This window comes from Martes martes (genome assembly GCF_963455335.1).
Source record: "Martes martes genome assembly, chromosome: 2".
NCBI lineage: Eukaryota > Metazoa > Chordata > Mammalia > Carnivora > Mustelidae > Martes > Martes martes.
In genome coordinates, this window is record NC_137889.1 from 145,548,564 (window position 1) to 145,570,918 (window position 22,355).

Sequence of the window (22,355 nt, forward strand, 5' to 3'; positions counted from 1 at the left end):
GCAGGGTTGTTGAGATCACTGGCCGTTGGCGACTGACACACTGCCAAATGTCACACACATAATGTTGACTTTTAGAATTTTAAAATAGTTTAAAAACCAAAAGCAAAAGAGTCTCTTTAATGTGGGATCTCACTTGGGTAAGGAGACTGTTTCCACTATGCTCGCGTTAATTATAGAAATCATCACGCATGTGACAACCACAAATGTGAGGTGTGAGTTGTTTTTGTTTTTGCAAATGAGAAAAACAAAACAGCCGCCATAATAACCCAAAAGGACTGATAACGAAAGATGAGAAGATGTTTCCTCAGTGACCGGAATCAGGTCAAGTATAAAAAGGCCTACACAATACACTTCAAAAATGGTTAAAATGCTAAATCTTATGCATATTTTAACATAATAAAAAGTGTCAGCAAACACTCGAAAATATTTTTAACTGATAAATGCCATCCAGCTCCCATTATCTTGCCAGGCTTGATTCCTCAGCTTGCAAAACCTTCCCTGAATGAGTCAGGAGCTGGCGCCAGGGTCACCGAGGCTCAGGCAGAAAGGGGCCCTATATCTCCCTACCTAAGCTCTTACTGTCTTATTGTGAATTATAAAAAGAAACATATATTTTGGTCTTCCTCATTCCTGACACAGAGCTCCTCAAACCCTTGGAATTTCCTAAGTGATAAGGGTAATAAAGGTGTCTTGATATTCATAAGAACCCCTTTAAGCCACACCTGAGTTTATGTTAATGAAGTGACTTTTGGAAAGCATCTAAGGATGGGGGCTGGATGCCACGGAGCCAACCAACTGAGTGACCTGAAACCTCCAAGGAGGACAAAGGGCTGGAGACTGAGTTCCCTTGATGATGGCCAGTGATCTCAACAGCGCTGCCCTTGATTTTTGGTTTTTAAATTAAATTAAATTAAATTTTTTCAGTACCAGTGATCCATCTCCTCCCTCCCTCCAATCTTCCAGTGTAGGAGGGAAGGCCATGCCCTTCTTCCCTCATCCTGGTGGGACACACAGGAAGCAAGTTTATGGACTCCATCTCCTCCCCCTCTCCCCAGGACCACTGCCTCAGTCCCTCTCTCCAGTCTCTGCCGGGTCCTCCCCTCCCGTCCCTTCCCCACCGAGTCCACATGTCCACACCATCCCTACCCCCAGAGCCACCTTCTAACTTGGAGCTGGCCATGTCACTTCCCTGTTCAAGTGCCACTGGGCTCCCCAGTACTCCAGGATGAAGTCTACTGAGGCTCAATGAACAGGCACCTCGCCTCTCATGCTCTGCACACAGGCTCTCCCCTAGAACCTCAAGGTACTTGAATCCTGGCAGGGCTAGTCCTCATTGCAGGCTTTTTCTTCCGTTACCCCCCTCTGCAATGTCTTCTCTCCAAACCCCATCATCACCTGCCTAACTCCTGTTCAGCTGCACAGCTCTGTCTAGAGGCCACCTCTTCTGGGAGGCCTTCCTTGATCCCACTCTCCCCACCCCAACCTGGGTGAGGCTTTCCTCCTTGCCAAGGCCATACAGCAAGTCAGCTGTTGAACTGGGATTCAAAGTCAGACCCTCCCACTTCCCAAAACAGAAGACTGTGCAACCACATATGTATGCAGGAAAGAAAGAGCAAGGTAGAGCAAAGCAAAACATCTTGGAAAGATGCCCAAGCTATAGTAAATGAAAACAGCATGCTGCTGAACAACATGCATGGCATGGTTCCATTTTAAAAATGTATATATGTTTATATAGGTTTGTATAAGCAAAGAAGAAAGCCTCAATAAATACAAATTGAGCTGCTGACAACAGCTATTGGGTGGGCGGATCTGAACATTGTGTAAGGTTTGAATTTGTTATGTGTTCTTTATGTTCTAAAAAAAAAAACCCCGAAAAAAACAATGCAATCAAAGGAACTCAGCAGCTGTCTCCCAATAATAAGTGAAAGGCCTGAACACTCGGGAATTCCAAGACACAGAGATAAGCCTTTGGACGCAGGGCTCACCTCCCGACTACCCTTGGTCCTGGAAGGGACACGGGGAACTGAGAGGACAGCATGAAATAAGAAGGGTCAAGGTGGGCTGGCAAGCCACACTTACCTTTCCCAGCAGCTCAGGCAGGCCCAGCACTTGCCCGGAGAACACGCCGATGCAGATGAAGATAGCAGTCACCTGCCCCAGAGAGCCACGGATCTCCTTGGGCGAGATCTCGTTCAGGTACATGGGGAGCGCACTGAGGGCAATGCCTGTGAAGGAAGCATGGCAGCCATGAGAGGACAGTCTTCTCCGAGGGAGGAGTACCGTGGTCCGTATGAGGGCCGTCATCCTCAAGGGAGACGGGTCAGAGCCCTTCCCTCTTCCACGTGCCCTCTCAAGAACAGCAGCGTAACCACAACGCCACTCCCAGCATTCTGCATGGACTGCCAATGCTTTCACATGCCCTATATTATTTCATCTTTAATGTATGCATGGGAGGTAGATTTCATAGAAGGGGAAATAGATGATGATGGTGGTGGTGGTGGTGGTGATGATGGTGATGGTGACGGTGGTGGTGGTAGTGATGGTGGTGTTGGTGATGGTGGTGGTGGTAGTGATCGTGGTGGTGATGATGGTGGTGATGGGGTGATGGTGGCAATGGGGGGGTAAGGTGATGGTAGTGGTGGTGGGATGGGGGTGATGGCTGTGGAGGACGATGTGGTGGTGATGGTGGTAATGGAGGTGATAGTGGTGGTAGTGGTGATGGTGATGGAGGTGAAGGTGGTGGAGGGGATGCTGGAGGTGATGGTGGGGGTGACAGCCATGGAGGAGGATGTGGTGGTGACGATGATAATGGAGGTGGTGGATGTGAAGGTGATGGTAGAGGGGGTGTCAGTGATGGTAAATGTGGTGTTAAACAGCCAACATAGCCAGGACTTACCAAATAGCAGGGATCCTTCTTATCCCTTTACATATATTATATATTTTTATAGTAAGCCATTGAAGTAAATGTATTATTATTATCCTTATTCTAAACATAAGGAAGCTGCGGTACAGATGGAGTAACTTTCCCAAATCACCAAGTGACGTCCAGAGATGCCCAAAGAGATTATTTTGCCCCGAAGATCAGGTCTCTGATTCTGGAACTCGAGCTCTTCCCACTAGCTAGCAGTGCCTCTATGTGAATCAGGGCACTCAGGTCGGGCAGATAATGTATTAGCCAGTTTACAGCATTTTATAAGTGCTTGTCAGTTTCAAGAATGTTTTCCACCTGCAGCTGTGTGGAAAAGCCCTTTACAGGCCTGCCAATGTATACAGATGCACTTGTCCCAGGCTGACTCACAGCATGTTGGGAACACAGAGCCTCATTTCATAGGCCTTCCCCTTCCTTGAGGTGCACGGCCTGATGGTGCACAAGGAGCGGTCAGGGGCACACTCCCTCAAACAGGGCTTGCTTAGCGGCCCCAGTCCTCCTAGAGTCCGATTTGAGCAGCGGCTTTCAGCTTGTGAAAAGCAGAAGGGACCTTGGAAAATATTCTTTAGGGAAATCAGAGATGCTGAAGGAAATACTTTAGGGACAACTGGAAATGTACATTTTCTTACTGGGGTGCAAAAAAAAAAAAAAATTGAGTCCAGTCCAAAGCATTTTACTAAACAGAATAGTCTTAATTTTTGAAAATGAAAATATGACCCACATCTTTAAATTGCACAATGTGGTCCGGGGAATGATCACAAAATGCGCACAGATGTGCAACCCCCACCTAGGTCAAGAATCAACCTACACTACCAGCATCCCAGAAGCCTCCCACCCCGTGCTTCCTCAGAAGCCTCATCCTCCCCCTTCTTCCCAGAGGCCACCACCAGCCTGACTGCTATCACCAACGCTCCGTGTGTGGAACCACAGCCGATGCATTTCTTTTGTCTCTCATCTCTTCGTGTTTTTCATGGGTGTGAAATGCATCCATGTTGTAGCATGCATGTAACTGCAATTTATTTGTTTTTATTGCTTTCTAATAGTCCCAGGTATGAGTATATCCCACTTCATCCACCTTCCTATTGATGGACACTCCAGCACTTTCCAGTTTAGGATCAACACTAACAGGGCCCCCTAAACATTCTTAAGCAAGTCTTGGTGCACATGTATGCACGTTTATATATATAAATTGCAACCATAAGATACATTTGTTCAGTTTTAATAGAGCCAATTTCCTGAAATTATCATACCAATTTACACCTTTATGAGAGATGTATGAAATATACTTTGCTCCACATTTTTGGCCAATATTCAGCATTACTGGTCTTTTTAATTTTTAGCAATCATGGCTTTAATCTGCATTAAATTACTTATTTAATTACTAATTGCTCACTAGTAATTACTAATGAGAGATTTTATTTTAATTCCAGCATGATTAACATTCAGTGTGACATTAGTTTCAGGTGGACAATATAGTGAATTGACACCTCCATACAACACCCAGCACTCATCACAAGTGCCTCCTTCATCCGCAGCCCCTATTCCCCGCACTCCCCACCCACCTCCCCTCTGATAACCATCAGTTGTTCTCTAGAGAGTTAAGAGTCTGTTTCTTGGTTTGTCGCTCTCTTTTTTCCTTTTGTTTTATTTCTCAAATTCCACATATGAGTGAAATCGTATGGTATTTGTCCTTCTCTGACTGACTTATTTCACTTGGCATTATACTCTCTAGCTCCATCCATGTCATTGCAAATGGCAAGATTTTATTCTTTTTGATGGCGGAGTACTATTCCAGTGTGTGTGTGTGTGTGTGTGTGTGTGTGTGTATTCCACATCTTCTTTATCCATTCATCTATTGAGGGGAACTTGGGCTGCTTCTATAATTTGGCTATTGTAAATAATGCTGCTATAAACATAGGAGCACATGTATTCCTTTAAATTAGTGTTTTTGTATTGTGGAAGTAAATACTCAGTCTTGTCACTTCTGGATCATAAGGGAGTTCTATTTTTAACTTTTTGAGGAATACTAATATGAGTTTATGTATCTTTTGGCCATTTTTTGTGAAGATGCCCGTTCCATCTCTTAGCCATTTTTGTAAGAGTTTTTCTGTGTTTTTATTATTGATTTGTAACAGTTCTTAATGTATTCTGTATATGAACCCTTTGTCGATTTCATTCACTGCAAATATTTTCCTGCTCTCTGTGTTCGTCCTTCATGAATGGTGATTTTTTTACATGAGGTCTTTAATTTTAATGTATTTCAATTTATCAATTCTTTTACTTTAAACTAGTGCTTTTCTGCCTGTTTAAGAAATCTTCCCCTATCCTAAGATGGTGGAAAGTCTATATAGCACGTTATCTTTTAGAAAACTTCCTGTTTTACTGCTTATCTTTAGAGCTACAATCCACGTGGGACGGATTGCGTGTATGAGGTAAAGTAGTGTTCAAGTTTCATTTTTAATGGAATGAAAATGTCAGTGTCGATACAGATGCAGCATTCAGCATCTTGGATGGTGCAGTCTGTACTTTATCCCTAAGACAATTCCCCAAGGAGGAGCGGCAGCAGAAAAATACACACACCAACTCTTGACCCATAAACCTCTGCTTTACATAAACAGCTAAGCTGTAGAAATAGTAACTAAAGCTATCACTGTAGAAATTCCATGGCTGTACACATAAGCAAAAAGAGTTCTTTTATGGTTGCCAAGATGAGTACTCTCCTTCCTTGTTACCCCAAAAATCCATGTTTCTGGAAAGATGCAACACATAAAATAATTCCATTTTAAGCAAATTTCACATACAATTTTCCAAGCCCCAAAACATAGGTGCATATACATGCCTGCTCCATTCTTGGAGTCGGCAGCCCCCCTCAGGCTACCATTGGGGCCCGTTCTCATAGAGCACAATTATAACCGAGGACCAGCCTGCAGTTCACAACCGCTGGGGACCCCAGCTGACTTGGATATCATTTGCTGAAAAGACACCCCTTCCCTTCAGCTCTCCAGCTACCGCTTTGCCATAGGTAAGTGCCCATATATGCATGGGTCAACTTCAGAAGTCTCATTTCTCTTTCACTGATCTATTTTTCTGTCTTTGCCCCAATCTGTACTGTCTGAACCACTGTAACTCTCTAAGTGTTGATACCCAGTAGATTAAGTGTTCCCATTTTTCTTCTGGAAGATGATCTGATGAATTCTCAGCACTACGCATTTTCATATAGATTTTAGAAGCAACCTGCAATTTCCATTTTACAAAACCTGCTTGGATTTGCTTTGGTTTGCGCTGCATCTACGGATCAATACAGAGGGAAAACCTTCATAACGTGGAGTCTTCCAATTCATGAACACAGACCACCCCCTATTTATGGTCTAATTTCTCTCCACAATATTTTATAGATTTTTTGTAGATAATAAGAAGATGAGACATTGCATGTTTCCCATTGGACTTATTCTTGGGTAATGGTTTCTATAACATCTCAGATGGTATAACTTATAAATTTAATTTTCTATACACAAATAAAATTACTTTTAGTTTATTGACCTTATATAGAAAGATGACATTGCATTTAGTATTACAAGTATACAAGTATGATGACCTTTTATCTGGATACCCTGGCAGCCAAATCCACTCACACATTCTGAGGCTTATTTACACATTCTTTAGATGTTTTATACATTCGTGATATCTGTGACAGATGACAGTTTTAGTTCATCTTTACCAATCTTTATATCTTACATTTAAAAAGTTTTTGTTTGCCTCATTGCATTAGCTAGGACCTCTTGTACTATGATGACTTGGAGTGGTGACAGCATATATCTTGTCTTGCTCTTGAGCTCAGAGAAAAACCTATTAACATTGTACTCAATATGACGAGTGCTATAGGTTTTGATAGGTAGCCTTTATTAGTTTAAGAAAATTAGTTGGTTTAGAAAAAAAATTGACTATATGGGTTTTTCCTTTCCTTTTTTCCATAAATAGATACTGAACATCATCAAATGACTTTCCTGCATATATCAAATAATATGATTTTTGTCTAAAATGTATTCTGTAAATATGAACTATCTTGATTGATTCTCAAATGTTAATCCAATCTTCCACTGCTGGGATAACTCAGCTCAGTCTCAACATATTATCTTTTTATGTTTTATTGTTGAAATATTGTTATGTTTATTGTTAAAATTGCTAATTCTTTGTTTAGGATTTTTATATCTATGTTCCTTAACTTGTAATTTTTTTTCCTGTGAAGTTCTTATAGGGCTAGCTATCAAAGATATGCTCATCTCATAAAATGAGTTGGGAAGTATTCCCCTGGAAATGTTTATAAGGAGTTGGCATTGTTCTCTTTTAAAGGAGACTTGAATCTCTTTTGATGAGAAGTTTTCAAGTATATGTTCAACTTATTTAATAGACTAGGACAATTCAGATACTCTATTTTTTCTGTCATTGCTATTGGTTAAGTTTTTTTCTTTCTAGGCATTTGTACATTTCATTTACATTTTCAAATATATCACATCATGATATATTCTCTATCTATGCTTCAGGATCTATCCACTTAGTTCTTAATATTAGTTATTAATTCCTTCTCTCTTTGTAAACAGTCTCACAAGGTGTTTATCAATGTTATTAATCTCTTCTAGAACTTACTTTGACCTTGCTGATGCTTTCCAATGAAACTTCCTTTTCTAACTTCTTGAGATGGAATCTTAGATTATTTTTAGCCTTTCCTGTTTTAAATATTTGCATTTGAGGTTGTAAATTTTACCTGAAATATGGCTTTAGAATGTCCTATGTAGTATTTACATTATCATTTAATTCAAACGACTTAAAAAATTCCATTGTGATTTCTTTTTGCCCCTCCAGTTACTTGGAAACACACATTCATTACTTAGTGTGTATGCTACTTACATCTAAATTTCCAAACTTATGAGGATTTTGTCCCTATATTTTTGTAATCAGCTTCTAACTCAATTCTGTTATGGTCAGGGAACACGGTCCAACTTTAATCCTTTGAAATGTGTTAAGACTTGCTTTATGGCTCATCATATGGTGAATTTTTATAAATGGCCCATGAATGCTGAAAAGGAATGCGTGTTATATGGTCCTAAGATTTAGTGTTCCATATATGTTAATTAGCTCATAGGTGTCCACTGTGTCGCTCAAACCTCCTACTGCTGTTTTTGTCCACTTGTTCTATCAGATACTGAGACCATATTTCTCATTTTCGTTTGACTAATTTTCAGTTTATACTCATTTTCTGTTTATACATCGTGATGCTCTATACGAAGTGCATATCAGCTTTAGAATGGTTGTATTCCTGATGAACTGAGAGCTTCTCTCATGTCTGGTTATCCTTCTTGCCTTAAGATCTACTTAGTCAGTTAGCAGTGTTGCTGTACCGGATTTACAGGCGTGGGTTTTTCCCATCACCTTATTTTCAATCTTCCTATATCTTTATATCTAAGGTACGAACAGCATATACACAGGTATTTGTTTTATCCAACGTAACCATTCTTCCTTTTAATTGGAGTACTGGCATACTTGTGTTTAAATACAACATCCTACCGTTGGCTGTTCTATGTGGCACTCTTCTATATCCTGTGTTTTCTTTTTTAATTCCTTATTTAAATTCAATTTAGTTGGAATATTCTGTTCTCTCTCCTCTTTTGCCTTCTTCTGGATTACTTTTTTTTTTTTAAGTCATTTGATTGTTCTATGCTATTTTCTCTTCTTTTAAGAATTGCTCCAAAGATCATTTCATGAATCTGTGTCTTAGTTAAATCTGATATAAATTAGTACTTTTAGTATTTCCTGGATAATGCTAATAATTTAATACACACTAACTTTACTTACTGTCTTCCTGATTTATATGCTATTTTAGTTGTGTATTTTAATTTTTTCTCTTTTTTCTTTTTACACACACACATACAGAGACACACACACAAACTCAGAGACATGCACATACACAGAAACACATAGAGACACACACACACACACAGACTCAGACACATACGCATATATGCACACCTGCAGAAACACACATACACACAGACTTAGGCACACACAGAGACACATAGAGACATACTCATATACTCACAGACTCAGACAAACACACAAACACAGTCTCAGACACATACACATGTATCCAGACACACACACATAGGCTCAGACACATACACACATATACAGACACACAGACTCAAAAACACACATACACAGACACATATATGCACACATGCAGAAACACACCAACACATAGACACACAGACATACACATAGACAGAGACATGCACATACACAGAAATACACAGACTCAGACACACACAGAGACACACATACACAGACATGCATGTACACAGAAACACACAGACTCAAACACAGAGAGACATACACAGACACATATATGCACACACACAGAGAAACACACAGACACACAGACACATACACAGACATATACACATGTACAGATATGCACACATACAGAAACACACATACACAGACTCAGATACACGCAGAGGCACACACGTATACACACAGACTCAGACACACACAAACACACACAGACTCAGACATATACACACATACACACAGACTCAAACACAGAGACATTTAAAAGACACATATATGCACACATGCAGAAAAACACACATACACTCAGACATACACAGAGACATGCACACATGAAGAAACACACATACACAGACCCAGACACACACAGAATCAGACACATATTCACAGACACACACACACACACAGACTCAAACACAGAGACATATATGCACACATGCAGAAACACACAGACACACAGACATACACAAACACAGAGACATGCACACACGCAGAAATACATAGACACACATGCACCCCTGTACAGTACCTGAACGTTGTCAGGTAGCTTTGAGGAAATGGAAGCTCAGAGGGATGAAGAAGTCTCTCTGAGGTCACTGGGCTGGTAAGCAGCAGGGCTGGGACCAGAATCCACCCTTCTGAACACCTCACATGCTCTTTGTCATGTTATGATTTGACTCAAATCATAATAATAAGTGAATAATAGTATTAGTGTTTTTACTAGTTTCCTACTGTGGCTATAACAAATTGCCACAAACCTAGTGATGTAAAACACTACAAATTTCTTATCACACAATTCTAGGGGTTATGAGTCTAAAATGGGACTGGGACTACAATCAAGGTGACGGCAGGGCTATGATCCTTCTGGAGGTTCTAGGGGAAAGTCTGCCCCCACCCCTTTCCCAGCTTCCAGAGGTGCCCATACCCAGTGGTTTGTGGCTGTCGCCCACCCCCACCCCACCCCTGCATCACTGCAGCCTCTGCTCTCAACTGCTGGTCTCCTTGCTCTGGCTCTGACTCCTCCTTCCTCTTTCACTTATCAGGACCCCTGTGATCTTATGCGACTCACCTGAATAATCCAGGTAAAGACTATCTCACGGTCCTTAACTTAATCCCATCTACAAAGTCCAGTTGCCCCACCAGCTCACATTTGCTGGTTCTAGGGATGAGGATGTGGATGTCTTTGGGGCAGTAAGCAGAATATTGATAAATAACAATTTGCTTATAAGAGTGGCCCACAGCCTTGCTAGGAGCCTGTGCTGGGACATGACTGGGTAGGTCCTCGGGGCATGGTACACATAAGCTGACCCCACCAGACAGGAGGGCCAGTGTTTCTGCCCTATACTCTTATTTCACAATCTCCTATTCTGTGTTGTTTAATGAGTAAACAATACAGCTCTGCATGACATGTGAGCTCCAGAAGCTTCCAGAGAACATTCAAGATAGTAGCTCTAAGATGGGTACAAAAAGGAGCCAAAGCAGAATTTTAGAGCTGGTAGCAACCTCAGATCTCAGAGTCCAATCCTCCCTACTTTCTAGATTATATTACTGGCCCAGAGGAGTGAAATGATGGTCCCACGGTCACCTGGTAAGTCACTGGTAGAACCAGAACTTAAAGTCGCATCCTTGATCCTGATTTCATGTTCTTCCCATGTCATATACTTCTCTAAATGCTGCTACTCAAATGTGTCCACCAGAGACCAGCTAATATGATTGACAAGCTTGTCTATCAGAGAGCTCCTAGTGCGGACATGGACTTGTACCCCTGGGAGTGTGGGCGGTCCTGGGGCAGCTTGGCGGGAACCTGTCCAATGCAATCTTCCACAAACAACAAAACACCTCTGTACCCTTCTAATTTGACCTTACCATCTGCATGGATTTTGCCTCTAACACCAAGCTGCACCAAGTCTGTTTCAATGTGAAAATGTGTTTCTTTTTTTTGCCAAGCTTTTTAGAGAAAGGATGCTTGGGGAAGGTGTCCTGGGCTTCTACTATGGCTCCAAATACCGCCCACAAACCTGGCTTGAGCAGCACAGCCTTCTGAAAATCCTCCAGGCTTATCACTTGGCTTTAAATTATTTATTATGAGCAGGACAGACAATTCATCTCCTGGCCAGCAATTTTCCCTTATTTCTGACCAAATGCCTTCCTTTAAATGCCTGCAAGTCCCCAGCTCTGCTTTGAGAGGGTCTGACGAGAATAAATGACAGGAAGCCTCCATGTCCTGGCCACCTCCAGTAGGTTGTATTCCAGAAGTCAGAGGGGTCTGGTTTTTTCTCCCTTCCTTGTTCTTACTTTTTTTCCTGTTTCTTTTTGGAAATATCATCAGAAAAGGGGTCTAACAGATATCTGACTTGAATATGAGGCTTTGTAAAAATGACCTTTCTCAAGTCCAGCTTATTTTTAATTAAGGAAACTCAGAGAGAAACTAGTTCTGTGAAGTAAGTGTCACCTTCCCCAGAAGAACTGGAGAGGCAAGACCACTGGAAAGAGGCTAATAGATAAAATGTAAATGTGCTGGAAAGGCAGACCCTCCATGGCCTCTGTTGGGAAAGGCCATCCATGCCACATCTCACCTAGCCTTCGTCCTGAGTGGGCAGGGCCTTTGACCGGACATCTCAGTCTACATCTGGGATGTGTACCTTATTAGCTGAGAATAAAAGGAATAACACCAAGAATGGCAATGATCCCGTCACCATTCCCGGTGACAGGGAAGGCACCATAGGCCTGGAATGTAGTATGCGCTTCTCACACATTCCTGCCATCAGTTAATTTTTGCATCCCACTGGGGAGCAGGGGGGCTTTTGATTGAGCCCCTTTGCCAGCCCAGGAAAGAGGCCAGGACTGTGAGGCAGAATGCTGCTGTGTGGCCCCACTGGTTCACAGCACCCCTTGAATCTGCATCTCTAGGGCGTAGGTCTCTCCAACACTGATGGTGCCCCTGGCCAGGGGGCTTGATTTGGTTAGTGGGACACTGACAAGCACCACGAGCAGTAAATTGACAGGTGCTTGCACATGGGGTCCTGCCCCCAGTACCACTCTCTGGCACTCTGAGGATCCCATGGGAAGACGGGGCTGCCCTACCGCAGGCTGAGAGACCATGTGCAACCAGGATGAGCTGGTCCTGCTGGGATCCCCTGACACCAACCCAGCTGCTAAGAATCAAATAGGTGTGCGAGCCCATGTAAAGTCAGCCCTCCGCTGGCTGGGCTGCAGCACACGGCGGCATGGGAGTGAGCCCACTGGTGAGCCGCAGAGGTGGCCCACATTAGAACTGCCCCACCAGCCTGCAGAACCCCAAGCTCAGCAAAAGGGTTATTGCTTGAAGCCATTATGTTATGTTTGCTAATGGCTTCAGATAACAAAACCTAACTGATACAAAGTAATGAAATCAAGCTAGGTTTGGTGGGGGTGGGGGGGGCAGTCAGTGTAAACGCACAGACCTCAGCCTTAACCACTTCAGTCACATGTCTCTGAGCCTTGATGGTGTCCTTGATGAAAAATGACAAACTGACAGTCCTTCAGCATTAGCAGGAGATCAGAGCAGAAGAAACCATGAACAGGACTGGTTAACTGTAAAGCACCACATAAACTCCAGACATTATTCTTACCAAATAACATTTTCTATAGCCAACTCCTTTCTACTTGAATACCAAGACAGAGAAGTAATTTCACCCTGAGTCTGGTTATTACTAATCCTGAATATTTCCCACCAGCAGCAGGAAGGGACAGGAAGTCTTCTCCCCTGACCTTCCTCATGTCCTCACTCTCCTGCTCACCTCTCCCTGATATATACTTGTGGTTGGGCTCACTCCCAAAAGCCTGGTGCCTGCAGCGTGCAAGAATCAGCAAGGAAGGAAATTAGCCTTTAACAAGCTCACAGGTTCCAACAGCATTTGGCAGATTACATATACATATGTAACACACACACACACACACACACACACACACACAGCATTTTGTGAGCGTTATGACAGTCCTTCAAAGTAGGTATTGTCATTTCAATTTTACAAATGGGGAAACTGAGGCTCAGAGCCATTTAAGCAACTTGCCAGAGTCAGTAATTGACAAACAACAGAACTTCAACACAAAGGCAGGGATTTCTAATCCAAAAGCCTGCAATCTTTCCACAAATGCCTACAAGTGAAACCTTACTGACCTGAAATATTTAGAAAGAAAGCAGGGCTTGTTGGTTGGTTGGCTGGGTATAATGACATATTTTGAGGCTCCTGCTCTCTCACACCCCACTGCCTCCCGGCTGTCATCTTGCCCCCTCCTCCATGGCTCTCTCCCCTGGACAACTGGCTCCTTGATTCCACTCCTACCCTCCTTTATACTCTTCTCTACACAGAAGCAGGAGGAATCTTACTGAAACACCAAACCAGCTCATGTCACATTCCTCTCAACCCTCCTCTGGCTTCCCATCACCCTTGGCACAAATCCTGCAAGGCCCAACATGATGTGACCAGCCCCTCTTCAATGTCATCTGCAACCACTCTCCCCAGCTCACCAAGCTCCAGCCATGCTCCCTCCTCATTCTCCCTTCGATATGCCAAGCAGGGAGTCCATCTAAGGGTCAATGCACTCTTCTCTTGGTCAAGAACCCAATTCCCCTGATACTCTCTTGGTTCTCCCGCTTGGTTCATTTTGATCTCTGCTCATATGTTTCCTACACTAAGTGGTCCTCCCTGGCTGGCCTATCTAAAATAGCCCCCACTATCTTCCTGTCCTGCTTCAATTTTCTCCTAGGGCTTGCCTATCTACTTTGCGCATCCAATTATGTATCCATTCACCCACTAGAATGTAAGCTGCAGCGGTAGGGATTCGGGGACTTCGTTCACCACTGTGTCCCCATGATGGAGAAGAATGCCAGACACAGCAGGTTCTCCATAATGAATGCTCAGTGAATACATGAAAGAATGAATAAGTCAGAGACTCAGAGAGGAAACACAACCCTCATTAAAAACTCCCTGGAAACCATAGACAACCTTGGAATATGAATTTTACAGTGAAGATGACAAAGAAAAAGGCATGACATACTACTGAAGACCATCCAGGTCTCCAGAGTTGACTTGGGTCTCTCTCACTTAGTTTTTCTCGGTTCTCAGGCCAGAACCTCGTGTGTGGTTCATCTCATGGGACTGCCCTCCTTTATGCAGACTTCTTGCATCCTTGGTCCCTGGCAACTCAATACTAGTAGGAGCCCAGTCATGTGACAGCTCCAAACACCACTCACACTTCCAAACACCCCCGAGGATCATGTCCTGCCCTGCCTTGGTGAAGGCTTACCTCCATCCACGCCCATGATGAAGCGTCCCATGATGAGCATCTCGAAGGCTCCTGCCTGGAGGGAACAGGCCATCAGCAGTGCAGCAGAAATTGCAAACCCATTGTTGACCAGCAGAGTGTACTTCCTGGAAAACAAAGGGTGGTTGGATGAGGAGGCCCACCATGAGGACATCAACCTACCCATCTCAGAAGCAGGGGTCAGGCCTTCAAAATGGATCAGCAGAGCAAGACTCAGGCACAGTAGAAAGAGCATTAGCCTAAGGGTCAGAAAGAGGGCCCAGAGCCCCAGAAGCCTCCACTTGCCACCTTTGGCTGTGTGACTCTGAGCAAGGCACTTCCTCCCTCTCAGTTCACCACCAGGACTGATTAGGTCACCTTCAAAAGCATTGCCGCAATCTATGAATTACCTGATGCACTACTATATGTATCAATTCTAAGACCTTCACTTAACATTTCTGACATCAAGGTGTGTCTTAGAATCCAAGAGTCAGAGCTCAGGCAGGGAAATGGAAACCACAGAGAGAATTTAACATAGGGAGTTGGTTAGGCAGGCACTGGGAGACTGAGATGTCAAAGGGGGAATCTCTGAAGAGAGGTGCTGTCCATTTGGTGCTGACACTTTAGGGGCTTGGAAGAGGGACTCTTAACCCCTGGTTTATCTTCAAGGATGGGCGCTGGCCCACTGGGGCTGCTACTCTGAGGGGCACCATGTTCTGGGGTGTAGACATAATCTGGGAACTAAACTCAACTGCCACGTTCACTGCTGGGACTAGTAGGAAATTCAACCAAACCAAAAGGACCAAGCCGCTTTACTTATCTCCTCTAGTGCCCCTCTTGTCAAAGGGCAGATGAGGCATGCCACTCCTAGCCCCTGCATCATAGAGCAGAGTATCAGGAGTAAGTTTGGAGTGGAGAGACAATAGCTTAATAACCAGTGCAGTATCCTACAGCTTTAACTGGCAGGTTTTCTCTTCTCCCTCCCTCCTTTCCTTCCTTCTTCCCTTCTCTTCCCTTGTTTTCCCTCTCTTTCTCCATTCCTCTCTCCCTCCCTCCCTCTTCTGCAGTTCATGTAGCAATGCTTCTTACATGTGATGACATCTTCAATTTGATGAACTACAGCACTAACTGTGAGATTGAACTAATCCCCTTCAACACAGTCAGTCAAACCCCTATGGCAATATTATTAGCTGCTCTGTCCTGGGACTACTCTCACTATTCTGTGAACATATCCCTAAGACCTCCTGATTGAGAAGTGTGACTTGTTTGGAGGCCTGGAGACCCAAGTCCCTGCACCAGCTGTAGCTTTTATGAGCTAGGTGACTTTGTACTTGATTGCTCTATGTTTTCCTTTCCTCACTTACAAAATGATCATAATAGCTCATCCTTACTGAACACTGGCTATATGACAAACCCTGTTCTAAGTACTTTATGTGAATAGCTCAACTGCTACTCAAAATGATCCTATAAGGTAGGCACTTTATCAACCCTATTTTATAGATAAATTAACCAGGACATAGACAAATTGGAAACTTATTTTAGGTCATACAGCTAGTGAATCAAGAAGCTGGAGGAAAACACCATAGCTTCTCACAGGACATTTTTCCCTAATGATTCAATCAGTTAACAAACACTAAATTATTTTGTAAATTGCAAGAAGCTAGGGACTTGAAAGGGGCTTTGTTATTACCTTTGGAGGTTAGAACCCTTAAATTCCAGGCCAGGGCTCTTTACACAATTTTTACTTATCTCAAACATTTCATTAAACTTTCCCACTTCCTACATCTTCTCAGAGAATCCCAAAGCTAATGACTTTTGCAGCTCAGTGATGATGGTACAAAGACTGCTCATGGCAACAGCTTTCTACGTTGATGAACAACTTCTAACAGTGAACAACTGAAACAACCCAGGTGTCCTTCAGCAATGGACTATTTAAATAAATTATGACACATCTCTATAATGGTACATTGTACACACATTAAAGCACAGGGGCTTTATATATTCTATATGGGAAGATCAAGAAGCTGACAGCCTTCCCTTTGAGATCAGGAACATGACAAGGATGCCCACTCTCATCACTCTTGTCCAACATAGTATTAGAAGTACTAGCAACAGCAATCAGACAACAAAGAGAAATAAAAGGTATTCAAATTGGCAATGAAGAAGTCAAACTCTCCACAGATGACATGATACTTTATATGGAAAACCCAAAAGACTCCACCCCCAGACTACTAGAACTCAAACAGCAATTCAGTAAGGCACGATACTAAGTCAACGTACAGAAAATCATTTGCTTTCTTATACACTTACAATGAAAATACAGAAAGGGAAATTAGAGAATCAATTCCATTTACTATAGCACCAAGAACCATAAGATACCTGGGAATAAACCTAACCAAAGAAGTAAATGATCTGTACTTGAGGAACTACAGAACACTAATGAAAGAAATAGAAGAAGACACAAAAAGATGGAAGACCATTTCATGCTCATAAATCAGAAAAATAAACATTGTTAAAATGTCTATACTGCCTAGAGCAATCTATACTTCCAATGCCATTCCAATCAAAATTCCACCAGCATTTTTCAAAGAGCTGGAGCAAACAATCCTAAAATTTGTATGGAATCAGAAGAGACCCCGAATGGCTAAGGAAATGTTGAAAAAGAAAAACAAAACTGTGGCCATCATGTTGCCTGATTTCAAGCTTTACTACAAAGCTGTGATCACCAAGACAGCATGGTACTGGCATAAAAACAGACACATAGATCAGTGGAATCGAATAGAGAGCCCAGATATGGGCCCTCAACTCTATGGTCAAATAATCTTCAATAAAGCAAGAAAAAATATACAGTGGAAAAAAGACAGTCTCTTCAATAAATGGTGCCGGGAAAATTGGAGAGCTATGTGTAGAAGAATGAAACTTGACCATTCTCTTACACCATACACAAAGATAAACTCGAAATGGATAAAAGACCTCAACATGAGGCAGGAATCCATCAGAATCCTAGAGGAGAACACAAGCAGTAACCTCTTCAATATCAGCCACAGCAACTTCTTTCAAGATATGTCTCCAAAGGCAAAGGAAACAAAAGCGAAAATGAATTTTTAGGACTTCATCAAGATCAAAAGCTTCTGCACAGCAGAGGAAACAGTCAACAAAACAAAGAGGCAACCCACGGAATGGGAGAAGATATTCGCAAATGACAGTACAGACAAAAGGCTGATATCCAGGATCTATAAAGAACTCCTCAAACTCAACACACACAAAACAGATAATCATGTCAAAAAATGGACAGAAGACATGAACAGACACTTCTCCAATGAAGACATACAAATGGCTAACAGACAACATGAAAAAATGTTCATCACTAGCCATCAGGAAGATTCAAATCAAAACCACATTGAGATACCACCTTACACAAGTCAGAATGGCCAAAATTAACAAGACAGTAAATAATGTATGTTGGAGAGGAGGTGGAGAAAGGAGAACCCTCTTACACTGTTGGTGAGAATACAAGTTGGTGCAGCCACTTTGTAAAACAGTGTGGAGATTATTATTATTATTATTATTATTTAATTAAGAAATTAAAAATAGAGCTTCCCTATGACCCTGCAATTGCACTACTGGGTATTTACCTCAAAGATACAGAGGTAGTGAAAAGAAGGGCCATCTGTACCCCAATGTTCATAGCAGCAATGGCCACAGTCGCCAAACTGTGGAAAGAACCAAGATGCCCTTCAACAGACGAATGGATAAGGAAGATGTGGTCCATATGCACTATGGAGTATTATGCCTCCATCAGAAAGCATGAATACCCAATTTTTGTATCAACATGGACAGGACTGGAAGAGATTATGCTGAGTGAAATAAGTCAAGCAGAGAGAGTCAATTATCATATGGTTTCACTTATTTGTGGAGCATAAGGAATAACACAGAGGACATTGGGAAATGGAGAGGAGAAGTGAGTTGGGGGAAATCAGAGGGGGAGATGAACCATGAGAGACTATGAACCCTGAAAAACAATCTGAGGGTTTTGAAGGGGTGGGGGTGGGAAGCTGGGTGAGCCTGGTGGTGGGTATTATGGAGGGCACGTATTGCATGGAACACTGGGTGTGGTACATAAACAATGAATTTTGGTACACTGAAAAGAAATTAAAAAGATAGATTGTTAACTGCAAAGAGCAAGGTACAGAACTTTTTGTAGAATATGCAACAATTTGTGTGATGAAGAAGTGTGCGGGTGTGCGTGTATGCATGCATGAAAAAACAGACACAAACCTCTGAAGAGATCCACAACAAAGTGGCATCACAGGTTGCCTCCAGGATGGGGATCTGATTGGAGAGAAATGCAATGGAAACTTTCTACTTGACACTCATTTGGTCCTTTTGAAAGTTATACCATATGAATGTATTAATTATTCAAGATATAAATACAATCTCCCTGTCAAAAAATTAATTTAAATGGATGTTATAATGAGGGAAATTATGATTTGGCCAAGACTTAAAATAGATATTCCCCTCTAAACTGACCTTCCTGCAGAAGGTCACAGACTCAGGCTTCAAAACGATGAACCCAAAGGCACTAATTTCTGTTATTACTGAGACCTCAAAGCACAGTGAGAGCAGGCTAGTGCCCTGGGTCTGTGTAGTGCTCACAGCCCTTCCCTTCAGTCTTCTGAGGAACTGACATATCTCTTAAGAAGAGAGCAGGGTGGTGGTGGGAAGACCTGCACCCTCATAGCAGCGAGGGCTGTCACGAGCGTTTCCCCTTGGCGAGTATTTAGTGAGTGCTAGACATGGGGTCTACCACCGGGAGTAAGTCAGTCCCTGTCCTTGCCTTCATTGGGTTTTTAAATCTAGTTAGGGACACAGAAAAATGATCTGTCACATAGAAGTCAATTAGAAGTAAAGATACTGATGCTGAGAGTGTATTAAGTGGGACCTGTGCCTGTCGTTGGCCTGTCTATCCAGGGAATCCTTCCTCCGCTCTGCTGTCTCCAAGGGAACTATATTTCCCAAACTCTCTGCTTCCTGCTCTCTGGTATGCCTGGCCAAAGATATGCCTGATGTTAATCTCCTCTGGCAAAAAGGGGAGTCTGGGTATCTCCCTCCCTATCTCCCTGCTCCCATAGCAGCAGGTGCATCTGCTCTGCAGCCCCAGCCTTTTTTCCGGGATGCCAGCACCCTGCCCCTCGCCACTGAGTGGGTCTGACTCATAGGTCCCAGCAGTGCTGCCTCAGCCTTTTAGCCTTCCATCCCAGGTATGGCAGCAGCTTGTCTGTGAAAAAGTGATTTCCCACAAAAGGCCGAAGGGTTCTCCCTGCAGCTCCATCTCTGGCCTCAGTTCTACTCCTTGAAACCTCACAGCACAAACCCCTGTGGATGCAGAGCCCAGTGCAAGTCAAGTTTGTGAAGAGGTTGTGGAGAGAGAGAGATGGGAGGAATGCTGAGGCCAGACTCAGAGGATTCCTGGATGTTGAGCAAAACAACATGTTCTGTAACCTATAGACTGAGAAATGAAGGGTTTGATCAGAAGTCAGACATCAACTCCTATGACCCTGTTCCAGTTAAGCTGGACCTCTGATGCTAGGATGATGGTCATGACATTCGTAGCAATAATGCTGGCATTAGTTGGTGGTTCTCAAGGCTGGATTCTCATCAGATCCACCAACACCACATAAGAAGAGAGAATCTTTGGTCCATCCCTAGAGAATCCCAATACTTGATGCAGACTCAACAAGAGGCCATCTGAAGAGTCTAGGAAGAGCATGGCTTTTACATAAATGGTCTCATTTCATTCATTTCATCTCTCACACCTGTAGCCAGCAGTACCCATGACCTGGACAATTCACTGAGGAGGAGGTGGAGGCATTACAAGGTGGCAGCCACCTTCGTGTGGCTAAAGCTGCCCCAGAAAGGTAGGATGCATCGGGCTCCTGCACACTGGCTGTCCACTACTGGAGAGAAGCCACCCTCCACCCTATCATTCCCATACGAACATAGCTATTATGTCTTGGCCCTCATCCCTCTGCAGCCACTGCCCCTTGTGTCAGCTTCCTTTTAGAGTGAAACTCCTTAAAGGGTACTGTCTGCTCCCCTTCCCTTCTTTCCTCATCCCACTGATTGGATCCTTGCTACCACTCCGTGGAGACTGCCTCTGTGAAGATGACCAGGAACACACAACCTGACAAACACAGCTGTTGTCTCCCCCAGGACAGCCTCTCAACAGCATCTGATAGGGTTGACTGTGTACTCTTCCTAAAACACAGTCTTCTCAGGATATCTGGGATCCACTCTCTCCTGTTTTCTCCCTACCAGCCTCCCCTTCTCATCTCAAGGCTGGTCTGTTCTCTCTGTCCACTTGCTCCCTGGGTGATTTCACCTAGTCCTGTTACCTTAATTGATGGCAATTCCCAACTGTATCTCTGGCCTAGAGTCATCTCAACCCAGACTTACACACCCAGTTGCCTCCTAGGCATTTCCACTTGCATGTCCAAAAGGCATCTCAATCCGCGCATATTTAAAATGGAACTCTTGAATTCCCAGTGCTAATCCCCCAACAAATACATCTAAACCCCTCTTTCCTCAGTCTTCCCGATCTGAGTAAATAAAGACTCCATCTTCCTAGTGGCTTACATCAAAAATCTGGGAATAATACTTCCCTCTCTTATTTTCCTTCTGACCTCCAGGCACTCCATCATGGAGTCTTACCGACACCACTTCCAAAATACATCCCAGGGCAAAGTACTTCTCCATTTCCAGTCCACAGTGCTACAGTGGAGCAGACCACCGTCTCCTTACACTCTGACAAATGCAGGAGCCATGGGGGACTCCTGCTTCCACTTCTGGCCTGATGTATAATTCATGGTCCACAGAACAGCTACATCGATCCTTGCCAAGCAAACACTGACATACTTCCCCTTACTTAGAACCTTCTAGGGCTTCCCACTACACTGAGGATCAACTCCTCATCTGGGCCTACAAAACCTTGCATGAAATGGCCTTTGCTACACCATGTCTTCACACTCATGAGCCTTCCTGCCATCTCTTGGGGGTGCCAGGGTCCTTCCTGACCCACAACCCTTGTCCTGGGAGGCCCTCTATTCATTGTCAGAGTCATATCTCACTCAAGTGATTCAAATGCCATCTCTGACACTATCTGATGCAGCCACTCCCCCCAGCTGCAGGGCCCATCCCCCATAACCCTACCACCCTTTCTATTTTTCTTTGTGGCCCAGACAACAAAGAATATGAGCCCACGTTTCTTTTGTTTATGTTGGCATATGCCCTCCTAGAGTATCAGCTCCATGGGTGCAGAGATTCTGCCTTGTCGCTGTAGCCCCAAGGACTAAACTTATTCCTGGCACATGCAAGTGCCTCATATTTCTTTGTTGCATAAATGAAGGAGTAAATTCTAGAAGGCAAGTCATCTTAAGCCAAGCTTCCTCCTTTTTGCCCAGCTCTGACCTATTCTGAGTCTTCCTTTAGCCTCTAAGTCTATGGGCAGGATAAATACTGTTCTCCCGAATCCACCTCCAATAACGTTCCCGCTTGGACAGCCCATCCACATGCTAACTAAACAACCCTGGGCAGATTTCCTACACCCTATGAACCTTGGTTTCCACAACTGTAAAATGGGCATAACAGTGTTTATCTTGTAAGGCTCCTGTAAGAATCAGATGATTTATGAAAAGTGCTGAGGATGGCACCTAGAACTTATTTGGTGCCTCGATAAACTAAAAAAGAAATAAAACAAAATCCATGGTGATAGGTAATATTCACTGGGTACTTGCTA

General features: G+C 43.3%; 1 protein-coding gene across 4 annotated transcripts in view; it reads right to left on the bottom strand.

Annotated features, from left to right (window-relative positions):
• Positions 1-22,355, bottom strand: part of SLC2A9 (solute carrier family 2 member 9) — a 214,319-nt gene that overhangs the window by 143,908 nt on the left and 48,056 nt on the right. For all 4 annotated transcript variants that reach the window (XM_080797062.1, XM_080797063.1, XM_080797060.1 and 1 more), the window contains 2 exons: positions 14,564-14,688; positions 2,080-2,225 (listed from right to left, as the gene is read on the bottom strand). In XM_080797062.1, coding sequence (XP_080653188.1) covers positions 2,080-2,225; positions 14,564-14,688 — 271 coding nt within the window. The remainder of the gene's footprint in view (positions 1-2,079; positions 2,226-14,563; positions 14,689-22,355) is intronic.